At 41.8% G+C, this 22,548-nt stretch overlaps 1 protein-coding gene across 3 annotated transcripts; it reads left to right on the plus strand.

Moving 5' to 3' along the window:
* The first annotated feature begins 1,194 nt into the window (after window positions 1-1,194).
* TMEM19 (transmembrane protein 19) lies at window positions 1,195-19,936 on the plus strand. 3 transcript variants are annotated; one of them, XM_083182549.1, is made up of 7 exons: window positions 1,195-1,407; window positions 3,079-3,229; window positions 7,128-7,241; window positions 10,142-10,279; window positions 10,480-10,734; window positions 13,660-13,869; window positions 18,095-19,936. In XM_083182549.1, the coding sequence occupies exons 2-7, from the start codon at window positions 3,100-3,102 to the stop codon at window positions 18,256-18,258; spliced, it is 1,011 nt and encodes a 336-aa protein (XP_083038675.1). In that variant the 5' UTR covers window positions 1,195-1,407; window positions 3,079-3,099; the 3' UTR covers window positions 18,259-19,936. The 3 variants fall into 3 exon arrangements, with proteins under 3 accessions (XP_083038675.1, XP_083038674.1, XP_083038676.1); XM_083182548.1 differs by having other exon boundaries at window positions 1,197-1,398; XM_083182550.1 differs by lacking the exon at window positions 1,195-1,407 and adding an exon at window positions 1,412-1,534.
* Window positions 19,937-22,548: the final 2,612 nt, after the last annotated feature.

Genomic DNA, 22,548 nt, shown 5'->3' on the forward strand with positions numbered 1-22,548 from the left:
GGACAGTCCCGCGAAAATCTGGACATTTGGGAGGTATGATAATGTGAATAAGATTGCACTACTGTGTAGAGTAAATTAAATTGGACAGAATTATTGTGTTACTATGCCATTTTCCTATAAGATCACGCCTCCTGTGTGCACTTTTCCTAGAACAGGGCAATGTCTGCTAGCTATGTTTCTGAATATTATTGATGGTTACTGTGTGAGGCAGAGGAAGCATGCTGTAGGGAACCTAAGCAGAACCCTCTTTACACACCTGCTCTCTTTCACTGATACCCTTTTCAGATTGCAGCTAATTACTGGAAAGGGGTTTCCAGTTATAGCCAGTAGCGGCTCTTACCGTTTTGTAGGAGGGAGGCTGCCACAGTGTGTGTGCCCCCCCCCCCCCCCATCCACTGCCAGTCACCGCCTTGTTCCCCAGCCGCCAGTCCCCTGCACATGGCCAGCGCATGGCCAAGCCTCCATGGGCAGAACTCCTCCCAATGGGATTACCTTGAGTGACTGGCAGGTCGGACTTCCAATAGGAAGTCACTGCCAGTCACATTGAAGCCAGAGCAGTCTCACAGACTGCATCTGACTTCATATTAGGCAGAGACAATGGCGGATTTTACCTGGGGGGGCTGCAGCCCATAGGTAAAAAAACGCCACTGGTTATAGCTAACCGGTAGCAACACGACAATCCGAACTGGGTAAAATAGGGTTCTTACCGGTTCATTGCCGTGTTGATGTGCAGTGTGAATGGGTTAAACAGGTCAAGCGACCCATTTCCCGTCCACACTATGGAGGAGGCAGCGCCAGCTCTAAGTGCTGCCTCCTCCCCCGCGCCCCCGACATGACGTCAGCAAACCGGCATCTGAACAGACCACGGTGCGACCCTGCATTTGCGATCTGAAAGCAGAAAACGGTATCGGCGAGGTAACATCAACCTGAAATAGAATTACAGTAGCTGGGTCAGTGAGGCTACGTTTTATAAACAGCATAAACTGGAATTGCTTAAAGTGTTGAAGCGTTGCCATGGACACCAGGGTAATGATTATTATCCCCAGGTATATTAGTGCATATGCGATGCTTTAAAGAACAAGCACCTGCGCTATTATTTATTGTGATCATTTACCACGTGTACAATATAGGACAGCAGCAGAGAGACAGTGAGCGTATAGCGATCTGCAGACTCGTGTGCGTGCAGACTCCCTGTTCGAACTGACAGCCGGAAGTGCCTGTCTGAGCTGCGCCGGGTGCCCGGAAGCGGGACAGATAGTAGGCTGGGAGTGCAGCGGCGGAGGGTGAGCAGCCTCACCCTGCCAGTTATAGTGTGAGCCGGGACGGGGATGGACCCCCACCGCAGCCTGCCAGTGTCTGCAACGCAGAGGAAGAGGAAGCATCGCCCTGCTTTACTCGGTCAGTCAGGTAGTGGTGGCAGACGGGCTCTGGTGACCCAATCGGCGCTTGACTTTACTAACTGCACATCACGGTGGCCTCCCTCACTCACACATCTTTATGTGATGTAGGATATAGCGGGGCACCTACAGCCCAGGCATGTGATCTGAACCTTATTCTCATTCTCAAAATTGCAGTTCAGTGAAATTTCGCTCTTGATTCTCTGAGGGTGGCAGTCATAGGGCACACAGAGGGCTGGGGTGGTTGTGGTAAATGATGCGCAAAAAGAAACCAGTCCTGTCAGCAGCCAGATCATCTATTTCATGTAGAGATGTTATAGTGGCCATCAATCTGAGATTGTAATGTGATTTGCAAGCTACTATGGCCTTGTTTTGAAATTTCTAATCACTGCAGTATTACAGGTTGCGTTTCAAAGTCACTGTCATGCAATAAAACAACACTTTTTTGATAATTCTATTTTAGAGAGCGCATTTAAGTTGGGGTAGTTGTTCCCAAACTTTCTTGAATCACAGCAGGCACCCCCCAGTCCAAAAGTTTCTTATTGAAAAAAAATTATATATATATATATATATATATATATATATATATATATATTACATTAATTTATTTCTGCCTACCTCCTTAGGGTCAGTTATGTGGTGGTGGACATAGGGGTGGTTCTAATTATCCACATATTTTATGATTGGCAGCCACTAACACTGGTTTTGCCTATCACTCTGACCATAAATAATTACATTTGGAATAGGGATAGCCATTGTTGCCTTTGCCATCGTTGCCTTTGCCATCAATGGCAAAAGTGCAAATGGCCATCAATAGTGTAGAAATGTTCAATGGATGACCATCAATGTTTTTACATATTGCTGGTTATCCATTTTCTTTGATTGGTCTGTGGGCCAATCAAAATGAGTGATCGGGGCTTTGCGGGTCCCGGGGAACGGAGGTATGTGGAAAATATTTATCATGCACGGGGAGAGGGCACTATGTGTACTATCGCCCCCATAATGAAACCTGTATTTGCAAGGGCAATCAACTTTTTAAAATATGTGTGCAGTGCACATCATCAACCATAATAATAATAGAGTTTAAAATAAAATAAAGATATCTTCTAGAGTGATATCTTCTAAAAAGTGATCTAGTGTGTATGGGGCTTTCCACATCCCAAATTACATCTGTAGCTCTAAAGATGGAGAAAGGGCATATTTTATTTATAGTTGTATTTTATATTATATTTTATTTATAGTTGTATTTTATACTACAACTGGGATATATGAAGTTCCTATCAGGAAATATTAAATATACAAATTGACATCATACCTGTTGTAGTTGATATCAGTATTTCCTAGCAGCTTCCTTAATGGGTGATACTGTTACAAGTTCATAACTAGCCCTCAACACGTGAGTGGATACTCTGTTTTGAAAGACTGCATCTCTCTTTGCAGCATGACATTTGTTAACCATGCGCTCCCTTGCCTGTACAGGTTAACGACCTGCAGGAGTGTGCATCCTTGATGATATTTAGCATATGTTAAATGATATCGCTCAGAAGCTAAAAATAAGGCATATCGTTTCAAATGTTGCTTATTGTGTATGCCTTAAGCCATGAAGTCACATTTATATCTATCCTATTTACTTACAACTTCAGAATAACGAACATTTGTTTTATGTTTCATTTATACATAGGTGACTTTTAGAGCTGCCCTTATGCTTTTTATTCAGGACGACGTGTACAAAGAATATGTAAAAATGATGATGAACATTGTTATTCTGTGTATGATCCTCTGCATATCTTTGTCATTCTGGATAATATCTATAACCGCAAGTACATATTATGGTAAGATTCTAAAGTGCATTGTGTGTTCTCCATTGCACTAAAGTGCTTCTCCTTCTTGTCCCTGCACATGTGATTTTTAACCCACTGTAATGTGACATTTTTAAAAACTAACATCCTTCCAGCTGTGAGTTTCCCCACATATGTCATGCTGTCTTGTGACTACACCTCTGTTGTATAGCGGGGCAGCTGTTAGTTGTCCAGTCATTGGCATGCAGTTGTGTACTGCAGGTTGTCATATGAGTTTGTGCATTTCATTTTAATTAAAAAAATAAATGGATCACATGTAATAATGACGCATGTATGGCAGGACTGCTGTGCTATGCTATTCTTCACAAAGCTGTACAAATAACTATTTATAGCAAAACATTTTCTTGCTTGCTTAGTGACATCTATTGGCAATTGAATAGTTCAGATGCCAATTAAATGGTTTGTCAAATAAGAAATAACATGACCTGCAATATTACTCCCTTATGGGGATAACAGTGGACATCACTCTATTCATCTCCATCTGCCAGTCGCACAGGATGCTATATATCCAAAGAATGACCCCCTAGTAATAATGTGTGCCTTTTGCAAATGTCCCTGGTGAAGCTGCTCTGCAAAGTGCGCAACGACTAGCGGTATGCAAGCAGAACAGTGCACTGAATCACTGTATTATTGTTGATTTACTCTAGCACCTCTTCTCTGCAGCCCTTAAGGCAGGGGTTCCCAATTTTTTTTTTGAATCACGCCGCCCTAGAGCATCAAAATATTTTCAAGGCACCCCTACGCCAAGTGCTGCTTATCGAGAAATTCAGAATTTTTTTTTTTTAATTAAGTGCATTGTGTTTATATGTCACAGTTATCTGGTGAGGGACAGGATTTGCTTCTGTTTGTCCACATATATTATGATTGGCAGCCACAAGCACTGGTTTTGCCTGGTACATTGACCATAAATAATATGAATTGATCCTGGTCCGCCAACCCAAGGCACCCTTGCAAGTGTCCTGGGGCACCCCAGGGTGCCTAGGCACACAGTTTGGGAACCACTGCCTTAAGGGTAGCAGGAGGTAGACTACTATAGCTGCATCAGTTATATAGTGAAGACGTCAGCATATCATTTGATTATCATATATTCTATTTGAGTTGCTTGCTAGAATATTACATTTCTGACAGGCACACGCCACACAGACAAGAGTAGTTATCCTATCACAACTGTGACACTTCAACTCTGTGGAAAGATTGTATGAGGGATTTGTCCCTCTATAATATCTGAATTTGTACCCACAGTCATTAATATAAAACTCTGTGACATGCAGAATTTCTGATTTTACTACAACTGGGATATATGAAGTTCCTATCAGGAAATATTAAATATACAAATTGACATCATACCTGTTGTAGTTGATATCCGTATTGCCTAGCATCTTCCTTAAGTGGTGATACTGTTACAAGTTCATAAAGATACATGCCATGTTTTGGTTTTATGTGATAATAGTAAACTTATATTGCAGCAGTGTTACTTGTCAGTCTGTGAAGTGTATTGAATACACACAGCATTTTTCCTGTGTGACTCTCGTTGTATTTGCATTCATCATAAAGCACCTAGAGGGCTGAATACTATAAAAAAAAAACATCTAACAGTATATATACAGTATGTACAGAAAAAAGACGCATGTAGCTATTTAGAATAAGACACCAGAGGGTTTCCAGCTGTTAGTTAAAGATACCGTTTACAGTTCATTGCCTACTTGCCACCTTATTTTAATACACTATTTCTTTCTATTTCTGAATCACTATTGTGTTTTATATTTTGCAGTTTTATTTATTAATAATAATAAAATAAAGTTATATTTTCATTCATCAAGGTCCATGTAAACCACAGCTTTCCCCTTCTATGTTTCTTTTAACATGCTTTGAATAAAGCCTGCATCATTGAGAAGGATGTGGTATAACATCAGATTAACAAATAAATAAATAATGTTGACTGGATCAAATTTCCAATGACATATAGCTTGTTTACTTAGATAGTATGTTGACATAAACTGTTAACAAACTGTCCCCTGTGATGTACTGACTTCGTATATACTCCTGACGTCAGCAATGGCTCCAGTGTCGACTTCTGGCTCCCAGACACTTCCATTGTGGACCTGTGATGTTGCAGCAAATACTGCCTCTAACTATTTCTCCCCCTATCCCCAACCCTAATCATTAACCTTCCTCCTGAAGGCGCCTAACCATCAGCTCCCATAAGCTGCCCAATGTATTACATGTTGACATCATGAACCTGTCAACAGTTTTAAACCATGTCGATATTCTGATGTTGACTCCGAACATGGACATGGTTGCAATTGACCATTCGCTGGGCTACCATTCAGAAAACCACAATGCCTTCACCAAATTCCTAAAGGCCAGTAGCATGGCATTTGGGTGTGGGTTTATTGGAATATATTGAATTTGAGAATTATTTTTTGTGCAGTGTGTGAAGGTTTTAGCTGATTTGGATCTGAAAAGATAGCCTGGCATTTGTCTATTGAGATCCAAAATCATTACAAAAGGCAAAAAGCCATAAACAAACAATCTTTTATCTGTCTTATTGCAATGATGATGTAGCTGTCTACAAAACCTTTCAGAGAATCTAAACACTTGTTTTCCAGATATATTGGGGGAAATTTACTAAAGGAAATTTGTAAAAAAAATAGGTTTATTTGTATCCAGAAATACACTTATTTTTGACATTTACTATCCCAAAAATATGGCAATTCGTAGTTGTATTGATGTGCTATCAATACGAATTGCCGTATTTTCGTGATAGTAAATGTCAAAAATAAGTGTATTTCTGGATACAAATACACCTATTTTTTACAAATTTCCTTTAGTAAATTTCCCCCAATGTGTCAAAAAAGTACAGCCTTTATAGGTTTTCTTTATAATATTGGGAATATTATTAATATTAGCTTGGTGAGGTTTGCATTAAGATTTAAATAATCCATTTTACTAAAGGCCTGATATGACACCAGATATTGCCTTTAATAACATCACCAATTCAGACCTGTTTGGATGCAGCCCGTCTGACTGCTGTGTGCACGAGCCTCCCGTCAGAAGGCAGAGAGTGAAGGCTAGCCTTTGCTCTGCTCACAGGGTGATTGACATTTTGAGGGCGTGACACCGGCGTTTTCTGGGCATTCCAAAAACAGTCCAGTGCAAATTACACAGCAGAACCACACAGCTGTATGAAATGCTGCGTGGTTCTGCGGTGTGGATTGCACTGGACTAATTATGTTGCCCTAAACTCCTGACGACTGTCCCTTGAGGACAGAAACGTTAAACGTGGAGGATCATCTATATTGTCTCTTATGCATTTTCATTAAAATCTACAGCTGGTTTTTATGTTTACAAAACCTGGAGAGTGCTTCCTGTTTTTCTATATATGTATAACTTCTTCATTAAATATAGAAGGAATATATATGGTAGCGGTAATGACTGCATAGTGCACCTGCAACCCCCCTCCTTACCCCTCCCTGTTTTGCTTGTAACTATAAATCTCAGCAAGGTAGCACCTCTTATTACAGTCAGGGTGTGCCGTCTAGGGGACACAAACCCCTTAACGCTGGAGTAGCCAACTCCAGTCCTTGAGAGCTACCAACAGTTAATGTTTTCCAAATCTCCTCACAGAATCACAAGAGAAGTAATTAGCTACACCTGTGGATCTTTGAAAATGTTTCAGCTAGTAATGAGTGCACCTTTGCAGCAGCTAGGTTGTGAATTGTTGGTAGCTCTCGAGGACCGTAGTTGGCTACCACTGCCTTAACGTATCTAATATTACATGTATAGCTATAAAATTGTAGCGTTATAATGCAAACAATATGGATGCCTTTGTTTTTATGTTGATAGTGATTTGCTTTGCTTCTTTTACCAGGGACACTGCAGCCAGTCTCTCCATGGCGTTGGTTGTTTTCTGTGATTACTCCTCTCATTATTGTATACAATGGCATAAAAAAGAAGAGTTTGGATAGCAGCGGTGCTCTTGGGGGTATGTTATAGCTTACAGTTATACAGAAGTATAAAGCTTGTAATATTTTTGTGGGTTTTTATATATAAATGTAACACTTGCTTTTTTCTCATTAAATTGTTTAATAATGATTTTCATAGCAATTCTAAAGCTGGGTACACATATGTACAATTTCATTTTTCTTGCGACCGTTCGATCGACCGAATACACGTTCGACCGTCCAAAACATACGACCGATCTGCGCGTACACATATGTACAATTTTACTTGCGATGTCCGATGTACTCCCGTCCAAACAATCGCAAGAAAAAGATGGGCGTGCTGCTTTTGGGAGGAATGATCGCAGGAACGGGCTGCATATCGATCGAACGTGCGTACACATGTCACTTTTCTTTCGATATGGAGCCGTCCTGTCGGAAGAATATTAAGCAGCAAAGAACCTCCGACCGACCGACCGTGGACGGGCAAGAGCGTTTTTGGCCGTTTATCGATCGCAACGAAGGGATCGGGACTGCGTACATATATATACAATCGAACGGCCGTTCGTCCGCAGAACGGAAGAACGGCCCGACGATTGTACATATGTGTACCCAGCTTTAATTTGGTCATGGAAACCAATTGTACTGCTCTTAGAGACCAGCAGGTCGTTAAGATTGACCAACTTGTATAAGATCCAGAACCTTCTGGCCAAGTGTCCAAATATTTTCTTTGATCAACAGGAAAGCTGATCGCACACTACAGCAAACAATCCTATTACAATCACATTTTCCAGCTAACCAATACATATTTAACTAGTCTGAATGCCCATCTGACGGACAGGTGCTTATGCAATTTTCCAAAAAAAATGTAAAGTTACATTTTTTTCATTTAATAGGCCTTTAATCCCTTCAGTGGTATGGCCGGAAATTTCTCGGGCTGCGCTGCAGGAGCAGGCTCTCCCGAGAAATTTCTGGGCGGTCCACTGTAAAGAAATGGTGAACCACTGGCACACCACCATCCATCCCCATGTCACCGTCCTCCCCGTCACCACTTGTTCATTTGTTTAGGCATCCAAACGCAGTTATGCCTGTACAGATGAACAGCTGAGCGCCTGAACACCCAAGTGCCCCCGAGCCCCCCCAAGTGTCCCTGAACTTCAAGTGGCCACAAACAGCTGAAGCAGAAGGCAGCGGATGCCCCTTCTGTGGTGAATATTTCTGGAGCAGGACAAACCTGCCCTGGTAGGTTTGTCCTGACCCAGGAAAACCTACCACTCAAGGGGTTAAGGGTTCACTTAAGGGAGTCTGTTTATTGTGTTTTATTTAGTGCCGTTGAGAGGGGGGGGGGGTTGATACTTTTCCCCCGGGTTTGTTGGAGGGTCACGCACCCCCGCTGCAGACACCGGCAGTGGGAGTAGAGAGCAGAGTCTGCTGCAGCAGCACAGCCTCTCTCCCCTGCTCAGCACATGCTGCTCAGTGTGTGTGCTGAGCAGGGAGAGAGGCAGCAGCACACAGCCTGCACCCCCAGCTATTTTTTTTTTTTTAAACATGGCTGTGCCCCTCTTGCTGGGACCCGGCGGCGCTTTCAGTGGCACTGGTTGTATTCAGAAAGTCATACGCAATTGAAAAGTAACATTAACTTCCTAGTCTTGTTTATATCTGTATGTTTAAATTACTTTCCATTTTACCACCTCTTATATTGTGGAAAGTTTAGTATGTTTGTACATTACATCCTAATCTGTCACGTAAAGAACCAAGAACAGTTGAATGGAGCAGACCCAGGAGCTGTAGGATAGATTTGGGAGATGGTTAACAGCTTTATTGTTTGCTACTTTTTTTACCTCTTCTTTTATTCATGGAATGGGTTTTGCTGAAGATGAAGTTTTATGCACAGGATTGAGCACTTTCTGTATACTGTTTTGTCAGACTGGTATCTTTTTTATTTCTTTTTCATGGTTGGTCATGTGAAGTTGATTTCCACATCCCGTACAAAAAAATATCACTGCAACAGTGTAAACATTCCGATATCTGTAGAAACTTCAGAAGGTCAACTAACTTTAATATTTAACTAATGGTGTTTTTAGAGAAGGATTTGCTGTTTTAGTCATTCCCCCGATTAAGTGTAATGCTAAAAACATTTATGACCAAAAACATATGTATTTAATGACATGGTATAATGGTGGGAAAATTCAGGAACCTGACTGGATAGACCACATGAGCATGCATTATTTCCTAATGACCGCACACTTCTCAGCGTAACTGCACTCACACTTAAGGGAGTATACAATTAGCCACTGTATATTACCTCTGTGAATGGTTACCCCATGGTAGCCTGCACATGTGAAGCAAAATCCCTGATACCTCCCCCTTCGAAACTGCTTTTATCTGGGCACAACTGTCTGTAACCTCTAGGTTCACTCATAGCAGAGACACTGCGCACAGGCAGAAGCACTTGTATACTGTTACGCAGTTAAATGTTTATTGAAAATAATTCAAATGAAACAGCCTGTTCTGCATGTTTCACCTTCATTTGTTAAAGCAGGTGGTTGAATGCACTCTGCCTTTGGCCTTGTGCATTACAACACAACAAGATGTGCATATAACAGAGTGCGACTGCACACTATTACGTACATATTATAATGCAGTGGGTGGTTTCAACAGTAGAGAACTATGACAATGAGAGTTTGGCGTGACATATGGGGACAAAAAAGTAAACACACCTGAACAATATTGTATGAAAAATTTTTTTTTTTGCCAACTGGTTATGTATATGAAACGCATATCTATACAGTTTTCTAGTATTGGTTGTGCTTAGAATAATGCAAAACTTGACTTGTAACATTTGTGTAATGTGTTGTGTTCCAGAATTGCATTATTTCCATAATACTGTAACCATGGCAGGAATACACGAATAGAGTAACTGAATGTGTCCTTTTATTTCCAGGGCTACTGGTTGGGTTCATCCTCACTGTTGCAAATTACAGCTTTTTCTCCGCTCTTCTTGTGTTCTTTTATACGTCCTCCAAACTCACCAAGTGGAAAGGAGAGGTAAAAAAGCAATTTGACTCTGAATACAAAGAAGGTAAACTTTTTGTTTCAAATAAATAAATGTCCAGATAGCGCAAACGTTTAGATTACAGTTGTTACAATGTAAATGTGTTTTTACTTTTATCACATTTTGCATAAAGAATTTTTTTTTTCTCGGTTTCAAACTTGACCTGTAGTGGACAAAATGCAGGTTATTCCCATTATAAATGCACATATGCTTCTTATTGTCTTCAGGAGGACAGAGGAATTGGGTGCAGGTTTTCTGCAATGGTGGTGTCCCGGCAGAGCTAGCTCTGCTGTATATGGTGGAAAATGGGCCGGGTGAGATTCCAATCGACTTTTCCAAGCAGTACACCGCTTCATGGATGTGCCTATCGCTCCTGGGCGCTCTGGCTTGTTCAGCTGGAGATACATGGGCTTCAGAGATTGCTCCAGTTCTCAGTAGACAGACTCCTCGTTTAATAACAACATGGAAAAAGGTCCCTGTGGGTAAGAGCAAACCTTTTTCTTACATTTGTTGCTTTTTTTAAAAAAGGCGCTTGTTCCCAGAGCAGATTTCCTCTATATTCTGTGTTCTATTACTAATGTAAATTTGATTTCACATGCCTCTTTGTGCCTAGGCATCAATATGTGTTGCAGCTTGCTATAGCAGGGCTAGTTTATGGACAGCTTAGCAAAGTGAGAATAAGAGATCACTATTTAAATATTTCCTATCCCCCCCCCCCCCCCCCCCCCAACCACTTATTACTGTGGTATATTTATAATGATTTAGATCCGCATCTAGCACTAATTGAATATGCTTTGCTCCTCTGTCTGCTCTTATGAGTATTGTACTTATGCTATATACCATCAAGGGTTCCTTCCGGAGGCTGACGGAAGTCCTAGTGCACACTCCAGACTGGGACTTCCATAAACCCCAGGGTGGATCACTTGATGGAGGGAAGCTGACGGGCCAATGGTGCGGACACAAGCACCTGCATAAGGCATACGCACTGCAAGTCTATAGACAGAATGTCACAAACAGGTTTCTGCATTACAAATAGCATGGACCCAGGTGTATTCAGAGAATCACCCTAGTCATCCAAACGGGGTCATAGTTAGTACTCTAAATACTAGTGTTCATTCTAGCACCCTGCACCTTCCAAAACCTGTGCAGTTCCTTTTTCCTGCCTTGGGTGTCTCTGTCTGCTGTGGTGCTTCTAGTCTAGTTTGTATCTCAATACAGACCAGACAGTACTAGTAGCACCACAGCAGACAGCGACACCCAAGGCAGGAAAAAGGAACTGCACAGGTTTTGGAAGGTGCAGGGTGCTAGAATGAACACTAGTATTTAGAGTACTAACTATGACCCCATTTGGATGACTATGGTGATTCTCTGAACACACCTGGGTCCATGCTTTTTATAATACAGAAACCTGTTTGTGACATTCTGTCAATAGACTTTCACTAACATACATGCTCTATAGCCTTTGTGGATAGTATACAAACCAATTATCATTCCATATCCAAGGAGTAGTATTTCCAATATATAGACTTGAATTGGTAACAGATGTCCACCTTGAATATCAAGTCATTGTATGGCACTGAATATATTGTCTCTTATCTCATGTGGCCACTTGTTTTATATATCATTGTGACATTTTAGCAGTATAAATGAATATCTATATTGATTGACCTATTATATATTATTCAGCCAAACTGCACACTTTTTATTGCTAGAAAGCACAGTTCTCTCCATTGGGATTCAATGTGTTTGTACTTCGATGAATCCGGAGCCAAGTGTACTTTGGCAAAGCGGAGTCATACACAACTTCATTATTGCTCCACTTGCTGTTTAAGTGGTGTAACTGTCTGTCATTGTAGGCCAAGTTCAGAGACAATGTGTTAGTAGGAATGCAGAATTAAGCAAAAGTAATTCTGTTTTCCAGCATATATAAGTTGCACCAAAGCTAGTGCTGGTGCAGGAAGATAGTGAATGTGAAATATATTGGTGAGTGTACACAATTAGTTCTATGCAGATGCAAATATGCCAACTTGTGTCAAAGACTGCATCTGGTTTCAAATCTGTGTTGAGTTTGTATATTCGGTACTTGTGTAATATCACTGCGCCTGGCTACGCTACATTTTCAGCGTAGGCTAAGCTACGTTGTCAGCGTAGCCAAAACGGCTGCCTAGCATAGTCAGCGTAGTGACTCCGCGGTAGCCCTGCGTAATCGACGTACACAGCGCCCCTGCCAGCTCTCGGGGGGGCAGCCTGTGCTGCCTGTATCCCCGGAAGCCCTCCTACCCCCCCCCCCCACACAGACTCCGGCGCAGGCAGGGAGGCTTCCATCTCCCTGCCTGCCCCCGGCTCCCTGCGGCGTGCAGATTTATACCAAGTCTCATGTACTAATTATACCTGTTGTATTTAAGTGTGTTTAAGTACTTAGTACTGAGAAAGGATACTGCTTTACGGACACAGTACCTAAACTGCGAAATTCACTTATTGTCCATCGGTTTTGGGATTAATTTGGCAAATGCCTCCATTTCAAACCCCCACTATCCATGCCAGCCCGAAGTGTGGTGAGCACACGCGTTCCGCGTACTCCCGACCTGTTCATACCCCCACTATCCACGTCGGTGTGGAGTTGATTTAATAAAGTGTGGCGAGACACCGAGCCCGAAGCGTGGCGAGCGCACACGGAACACATGTAAAGTAATCTGCATCCCCTCACGGGGCTTGCTGCGGTCGCCATGCTTCGGGCTCAGTGGCTCGCTGCACTCACCACACTTTATAAAATCAACTCCACACAGACGTGGATAGTGGGGGTATGAAAAGGTCGGAAGGACGCGTAACACGTCGCCTAGCGGGGCTCGCTTCGGGCTGGCGTGGATAGTGGGGGTGTTTCAGGAACACATTCACACCTGTCATGTCAGCCAGGTTTAAATGGTCAATGGTGCCTACACAATGTAATAAGCGCTGACTGACTACGCTAACTACGTAAGTTCCGGCTGGCCGCGAACGGGTGGGAACACAACGCTAATACTAACAGGGACGCCTGACTGACTACGCTAACTATGTAAGCTCTGGCTAGGTGCGAACGGGCGGGAACACTACCCTGCTTGCACTGGGTGCATGAACACTACGCTGATTCTGACAGTGCCGCTATGCTAACTGCATAACGGTCGCCGTGCTAATACACAAGTACCGAATATTTTCCCTGTGCTTGCATGACTGTTTCCTTCCACAATACAAAAATATATTGGTAAGTTAATTAACCCTACCCTAACCTCAAAAATTAAACCTACTGTGTACATGTGGTAGGGAATATAGATTGTAAGTGTCACTGGGGATGGGTCTATTGTAAATAATGATCTATAAATAACAATATTTTATATTTAAACTAAATGTTGTGTATTTGTGTTTTTGTCTAGGTACAAATGGAGGAATTACATTTGTAGGTCTCATTGCAAGTCTTCTCGGTGGCTTGTGTGTTGGTGCAGCTTATTATTTTAGCCAACTTTTGTTTGTCAATGATTTAGAATCTGCAGCGCCACAGTGGCCAATTGTTATATATGGTTCCGTGGCTGGCTTACTTGGCTCTGTGTTAGACTCTTATATTGGAGCTATAATGCAGTATACAGGTGAGTTTATACCTCCATTCTATACATGTTACTCTTATTTATACAGTATTGCCCACAGGAAATACCACAGAACAAACCTTCATAGTAACAATACTTCTTTCTTCTTCCTCCACTAGGAGGCATAGGGGTACAATAAGTATAGCCTGGAAAGGAGAGAGTACGGGTACCAGTTACTTGTTCTTACACATCAACCCAGGACTTCCTCTCTATTATACCCCTCCCCCAGCCACTGGCCAGCCAGTACCAGTTTGGTATCTACAGATGCGGGCACCATTATCTGGGGGCTGCTATTAGGTGGCTCTACATTTACTAATATTTGATTGTATTTACTTTTTTTTGTCAGAGCAGTCTGTGTAAAGCGTCCTCTAGAACGCCCTCACAGGTGCTCCAACACCCTATGACGGTGGCAGTAGCACCTGCAACTTGGTCAGTGACTTCTGCTGTGGGTCTCTGGGAGGGTGTGTACAGAGAGACAGGTCCCGGACCCTTTTCACCACCAGTGTAGCAGACCACCATCAGTGCTGGTTCGTGTTGGCCCAGGTATCCTGCTCTGCACAATGGACCGCCAGGGCACCTTGGAACAGGACACCACTGATAGCATTGACAATCATGCCACCTGCTGGTCCCAATCGCACCCCTGAGCTATTGACCCTTTGCCAACATACTTTCTCCTCAGGTTCTGAACCATAACAGCAGATGAATCCCTGCCTGAGGCCTATGTGCTTAGCTTTTCACAGCTACATGAAATTAGTTCCCCCAGCACAACTGCAAATCAGGAGCCACCATTCCCCGGGTATGGATTGTATGGTCGACCTAAAGATGGCCATTAGGTCTACACCACTAGGTCGTCATGGGACAAGGATTAGGTCAACATGGTCTAGGTCAACAGTCAAAAGATCTACATTATTTTTTTTACCCGAGTGTCGACATGGACACAGGTTGTAGCTCTCCTATTCCTCCGGCTTCGTCTGCTCCTGCTACAGGGACATTGTAACAGACTTCGACATTCATAAGCCTTCACAACAACAGTCATGGTGCCATGATGGAGGTCAGTTGCATCCTTGGTTTGGCAGCGTGTCGTCCTGAAACATTCGCCTTTCGTCTCCTAGTTATTGCTGGCTTCCTGCAGTTATAAAAGTCTGCCGAGACCCTATTCCGGTGACAGAGAGCTTCAAGCTCTCCTGGCAGATACTTTAGTGGTACAGACACTGTTCAGATGCAACTTTTTACTATTCCAGGGTATCCTGCAGTTGCAACACAGGCAGAATTTTTGGAATGATGCATATTGAATCTCGTGGCTTCAAACTGACCACAGTGGCCAAGGGCCCTTCGTAATAATTGACATGGCCAGGGGGTCGTGTGGTTGTGGGCTGTGGAATTTCGCCTATGGGAATGCCCAGTGTTTCATGGGCGTTCCCATGAAAATGCTGGGCGTTCTTGTGGGAATTCACCGATGACGCTGGGGGCAGGCAGCTGACATCAGCAGATGTCAGCTGTCCGCCTGATTCCTGAACTGGGTGCCCGCAGATCAGAGACACTTCAAAGGTGTCATGATCTGCGAGAGCTTCCAAAATAATTCCATGGTCACCGGCCATCAAATGATTTTGTTCCTGCATGCAAGGCTGCGAATGGATGATTATGCAAGTCTGTGGGAAATTGCACCGCGGGCGGAGTCTGGTGGACTCACAAGGCTGCGATATTCGCAGCCTTGTGAGTCAACCAGAATAAGGTCCAAAGCGTGCAGCTCTTCTGTGCCTCTTCATCAATTATCCTTTTAGGTTTGCATCTGTGGCTGGAAATTCTGTTTCTGGGCCTTGGCTTTCAACCTGATATGGCCGATTTAATTTTAACAAGGTGGCTCTTGAGCCATTTGTACTGAAAACAAAGGGGAAGGTCTTTGCAGGAACTTTGGGGGTTATTGTGGTTGATTGAGACCACCAAACCCCGCCTTGCAAATGCCACCCATTCGCAAGGCAAATTTGCACGCAGGGCATGCAAATGGATGTTTCACAGTAGCATCCATTCGCAGCATGGTGCAATCCGCCCCCATCATTCAATAGTTGTCGACCACCATCGAATGATGTCGAAGGCTCACGCATCTGTAAGGTTAACACCTCACAGATGCCTATCTGCTTGTGGGGAAGTAGGTGGGCAGCTGACATCCGATGATGTCAGCGGCCTGCCCCCAACCTGTCCGTCATGCCTCATTAGCATGAGAACGCCCAGCATTCTCATGGGAATGCCCATGAATCGCTGGGCATTCCCATATGGTAATGGGGCAGCCCGCCACCCCACGTCCCTCTCCGCCTGCAAGGTTGCTTGCATGCCCCCCGGACAATCTGTTCACCATGGCCGCACGCATCAATGCGCAGAAATGTGCATAGAAGAAACATCAGTCCCAGTACTGACGAGCCTCTTGCGCCAACGGACCTGAATAAGGTCCTTTACCTGTACCATCCTTAAGGCTCAAAAGCCTTCTTCAGCTTGAGTTTCTAACCTTGCTTTGCAGACAGGATAATGTCTTTAACCCTGGTCATTCCAGCTTTCAAGAGTCCCTTCCTTTCTACAGGCATGTCTGGAATTGGGCCTCAGACTTTTGCTGGAAGGTTCAGGTTTCTGCCCTTTAACTCTTTCTGTCCTCTGTTGGTGTCTTATAAACACTCTTTCATTTGTCTATGCATTTGACTCCTTTGGGCACAGGAAGACCACTTAAGAATGTCCCATTTTATCCATGTGCCCTGTAGTGGAGGAATAAGAAAAGTGGATTTATGTTCTTAGCTGCTTAAATCATTTTCTTTCACTCTATCTATCTATCTGAATGCACCTGGCTTGTGGAGTTTAGTTCCTATTGTACTGGACTGTACTGCACACTTTTTCCTCTGTGTTTGTTTTTGAGTGTGTACTGGTCTTCTTCTTTGTCTCCTTCTTTTCTTGCTCCTGTTGCGGGCTAAACTGTCTGGTTAGTGCCCAGACTCTCTCCTCTACACTCTCACTGTATCCCTGTGTCCCCTTATTGAGTCAAAGAAAAGGTTTTAACCAGGTTAGAACACAAATCCTATTTTTTTACAGTGCGATTATTTTTAAATCCCAGTGGTATCTGCTACCAAAATCCAGTGGTTGTCAAATAATTATTAGTAGAATGTGGGCAGTCACTCTGCACATCAACTGTGGATGTTGTATTGTGTCTTCGGGATACAGTCACCAGGTCTAAAACAACTTGCTCGACAAGCATTAGGTCTACACCACTAGGTCGACATGGGGAAGATCGACAGTCAGAAGGTCAACATGGGATTTTTCACTTTTTTTTTGAGCCGACATGTGCCGAATGACAGTATTTCATGCCCTACCATCCACTAGGGCATGGTGGGAGAATAAAATAGTGCCCGAAGCACGGCGAGTGCAGCGAGGGGACACAATGCACTTTTTTAGTATCCATGTCGACTGTGAAAAACCCCTTGTCGACATTTTAACTGTCAACCTTCCCCATGTCGACCTAAGGACTGTCGACTTTTCCCATGTTGACCTAACCCCATGTTGACCTTCATGCATGTTGCTGTCTATCCAATGGTCCATACCCGGGTCTGCATTTGTTGTCTAGAGTGCCGTCAGTTTAACACCATGTATTTGTGTTTTGTAATCTTTTTATAATAGGGCATGGAATAGTGATAAGATAATGACTCACCAGTGCTGCTATTTACAAGATAGCATGCTGATGTGTGGGATCAATGTATAACCAGTTGTAGTAGTTTGGACTTTTTCCACATTGTACATTTTCAGGATCCTTTTTTTTTTTTTTTTTAACCAGTGTTTTTATATGGTTTATGTGCAGTAGTACAGTAGGTGTTCTTTTACACTCAAAATAGTATTCTAAGACTTGTATTTGCCATTAGAAATGAATGAGCAGGAATAATTGATTAACAATATGCAATTATCAAATTGTGCTGTTACCTTGATTTTGGATGCTAATATTTGCCATACAGTCTACATTTCCCAGACACTACCAATACAAAAAGGCAAATACATTATACAAGTAGCTAAATGATGCTTTTGTGTTGAAGCGTGCAGTTTTTATATATATATATATATATATATATATATATATATATATATATATATATATATATATATATATATATATATATATATATATATATATATATATATGTATGTATGTATGTATATATAAAAAATTCTCCTGATTTTACTAACAATAATACTCTTCCAGGTTATGATGAAAGCACAGGGAAGGTGGTCAATCACCCAACAGCTGAAGCAAAGTTAGTTTCTGGGAAGCCTATCCTGGACAATAATGCTGTGAACCTCTTTTCATCTATCCTCATAGCTCTGATGCTACCGGGGGCTGCGTGGGGATTTTGGCCAAGAACATAAACATTAGGACAATGAGAAGTTCTCCAAATACACTGGACATAATGTTTAGTCTAAAACATTCCTAGGGATACAGTATAGCATTACTATATATCAGATCACAGTATTGTTTTATAGTTGACATTTGTTTGTTTTTTAAGCAGAAATCTGTTTTTAAAATTGAAAATCTAAAATGAATGATATTATTCATTGTTTGTGCACTTAGTTTGGGAATAACAAGTCTCACTTTCTTTACATGCTTTGCCACTGAAGCGTTTCAAGTTTTAACACTTGCATCGGTAATAATGTAGGTCCAGCAACTTTCTCTAGCGATCCAGTTTGGTGTCTGGTGTGTACATAAATGGTGATTTCTTTTATAATTTGACTTTTTCAATTACTTCTCATGTTAAATGCTAAATAAAAACTGATGAGCTACTATAAATTATTATAACAACATTTGTTACAGTCGTCATATGTTGTAAAACGTGTTTGTCATTTTATTGTTGTCCTATAAGTCTTCGGTACCATGTATAATGTTTATAATTGAACAAATGCACCTCATGATGAAGGAATGCTGTGTTCAAGCAGGCAATCTGACCACTCTTCTGGGTTTAGCTTGGACATCCGGAACAATCGGTAACCCTGCAAGAAGCAGCAGGAGCTATAGGCCAACCAAACTGGACAAAACGCTTTCATTTTATAAGCTGTACTTTATGCCAATTTGTTACAATTGGGTTTATGAGCTGTGGTACTTTTCATTATCCGCTTTCATTAGTGGTGCGCTATAGCGGATATGTAACAAGATGCTCCCCTACTTATAGTCCTGCCATGGCTTACATATTGGCACCAAGGCAGGAGAGACGAGGTTCTATAAACAATAACTTCCTCGGTTTCAAATCTGCAGATATATACAGAATGAGGTTTACACATACTGTACAGCTTGCAAAATAATTATAGGAAAAGGTAGGGCAGTTAATAGCCTTCACTAGTATTATTGTGTCTGACCTTTAAACTTCAAGGCAGATAGCACTTCGTCTGAGTATCTACTGCAGTGATTGGGCATGGAAAAAGGAGAATCCTTTACATTTTTATAAAGGGCGCACATTTTATTTTGTTACGTTTGCAGCAGTAGGTTCCTACTTATATTTTACGAAGGATTTTTTTTCTCTTTGAATTCTGTGAGCGGCACAAGTTCAATTGTGAGATAATAAATAGGTGAAGTTATTTGTGCATTGCTATGCTAGCTTTATAAGTAATTAATTAAAGTAGATGACTGGAAATTCACTCATTTTGCTATTGTTGTTTTTGTATGGGATCACTTAGACTCATTTTAGTACCATATGTTCTTAACTTTGCACTGTTGTGAGCCAAACCACGGCGTGCAAAGGTTTTTTGATTGGCTTGCTTTTGTTTTTCTTGTAAATTTAGTGTTTTCCTGATTACAATGGAAGCACTGCTATAAATACTACTGTATTTTTAACAACTTTCATATTCTGTAACTAAAAAATACTAACAATGAATCTTGGGTAAATTAGAATTCAGGCTGCCAGCAAGGATTTGTTCATATCAATAACCTATCCCCACTTCAATGTGTTAACTTTATTACTAATATGTTTGATTTCAGTCTATATTTCTGTTTCTATGCTCATAATAATAAAATGTATCTGAAGAATATTTTAATAAATGATTGCATATATTCATAGTTACTGTTCTGTTATACTACCTGTATGCACATCCTTGTTGTTTTGTCCTTCAATTGTTTTATATGAATCCTGTTTAGGACTCCTGGCCTGATTGAAAAGAAAACGCACAGTGGTATTGCAAAAATAGGCTTAAGCCACAGCCACTGTACTTTCTACAGACTCCCAGCTTTAGCATCTCTAATCCACCACTTGCATACAAAGACGTATCATAGGTCACAACATCAACCATCTGAGCAACCCTACAGATGCTCAGAATGCAATTCAGTAGCGACACATCTGCACTTGACAAACCCCCCCCCACATACACACATACACACACACACACACACACACGAACACTCTCTGTAAACAATCGTGACACCTGTAGAGAATACTTCGGCATAGTGTCCACCCCTAAATCAGGCCTTTAATCACTATATACAGGTCGATGTATCATCCGTTTGAGATAGATAAAGTGAACGCATTTGCCATGACCGACGCTATGGACACCTTCTGTTTTACCTTTTGCTACATCTCCCCAATAGTGTCCAATTGTTCAATCTGAAGAAAAAAGGGAGGCACTGATAGGCTGCATAAGTGGTCTCCCCAGTGACCGAGGATATACAGCCACCACAATCAGAGCCAGAAGGTTTAGCTGCAAAGTTCTGCTTGGGTACATCTCTATATTTTATGTTTTGACAGTCTTATATTTACTTTCTCCTCTACAGGGAGCAAGTGTTTCCTGCCCCACTATCCCCTTTAATATTAAATAATATTGGCTGTTAGAACATCCACACATGTAATTCAGCAGGGCTTGTGGAGGTTGGGCACTTAATAGTAACACATTTTGTACTGAGTGAACTGCAAAAAAATGTATTTCTTATTTTCATTCTTTTACATAATGCTGAGTATATAATGGACGATATTGGACGTTTAATTGAATAGCTAGCACGGTTGAAATGCCTAGAAGTCCCAGGATTTTTGGCCCAGGACCCATTAACACCAGCACTAGACACAGGTCGACCAGGGAAGCTAGGCTGGTGTGAAAGGGGCCAAGCCGGCATGATCCCGGGACCCTATTTCCGGGTCCCTGCATTTTCGGGTGTGAAAGGGGTGTGTACTCTTTATGAGACCGGGGTACTAAAGAAATCCCGCAGTGGGTTCTGTTAAATTACCATCTAATAAAAGGTTTAGAGAACTAATGTCTCACACTAATCTATTGCATTACATTTTTTTTCCATCAGAATTCGAATGTTGAATTGTTATTAATGCCTTGGCTCATACCAGAAAGATGGTATTTCCTTCTTGGAATTATTAGAATTTTTCCTGTGTATTCCCTCACCCTTCTGATTCCAGACTCTGAACAGCAGTAGACTAGTGGAGGGAAAAAATAAAACTTCTAAAGTATTATTTATTTAATCTGTCATGATAGGCGGTACCTCAATGTAAAGGTACATAATTGAACACATGTATATAGTTGAATGTAAATTTATATTGGAAAAATATAATGTCAATTGCCATATGGTTTGCATCCTAAAGAATATATGTGAAGGACTGAGTTAGTATTGATTTTAACCAGCAGGTGAGATCCTGATGGTTACAATGACTTAAGATCCTGATATTTTAACAGTAACTCTTCCTTTCTGCAGTTTTTGGGGTTTATTTAATGCCCTATGGCGCGCTGTGACTGCAAGCAGTGCAAATAGCTTGCCGTCACAGCTTGCGGGTCAGTATTCAACTGACCCTCTCCTGCACTTGCCATTTTCACCTTGCTGGTTTTTTTCAGTGAGGTAGAAACAAAAAGTGCGGCTGTCAAAACAGCAAGGGTTGCCGCTATATGCAGCCGGCTCGCTGCATTAGTGGCGAACCTCACCGTTCCATACAATAGGGTGAAGAAGGTTAGAGGGCGAGAATGGCTTGTTTTCGGCAATCCTCACAGAAAACAAGCCACCCATGCTGCACCCATGCTGCAGAAATCCCTTCACCGGAGTAATAGAATACCCCCTTAACTCTCCCACCCTAATCATAACCCTAAATCTTACGCAACACTCTCCTTCATTCCGGTCAGAATCCTGGCATCCGTCATTATTTTGATTGGATCCTAGTTATTACATCCCGAAGGGTCTGGCAGCTCCCTGACTATCTGCAGGCTAGAGCCTTGACAAGAGTACATGAATGTCTGGATCAGTAATGCTTTTTTGTAATATAGCAAAGTTAATAAAACATGACCACTAAAAGACTGGGATACCTCCAAATTACCTAAATGTAATAGCCCTTAAAGGGCCAGAGGTATCAAGCTTCAAAATGTGATTAAAATCGAGAGTGATAAACAAACTACCAATCAGCTCCTAATTGTAATTTTTCAAACTCAACCTTTGACATGTCAGTTAGGAGCTTTTTGAAGCTTGATACATCTGGCCCAGTGTCGCTCAGCAATGTTAGCTGGCCCATGCTCAGAACATGCAGTCTTTGGCTACAGGTTCAGATGACATGGAAGAGGTTGTTAACCCACAGGAGTATATGTTCTTAACGATATTGTGGGTACAAACTAGACTATATGCATGATAATATTGTAAGCAATATTGTTATGTTATAATATTTATATATATATATATAGTTAAGAAATATATTA

Source organism: Crinia signifera, chromosome 4 (assembly GCF_055691185.1).
Source record: "Crinia signifera chromosome 4, ASM5569118v1, whole genome shotgun sequence".
Lineage (NCBI taxonomy): Eukaryota > Metazoa > Chordata > Amphibia > Anura > Myobatrachidae > Crinia > Crinia signifera.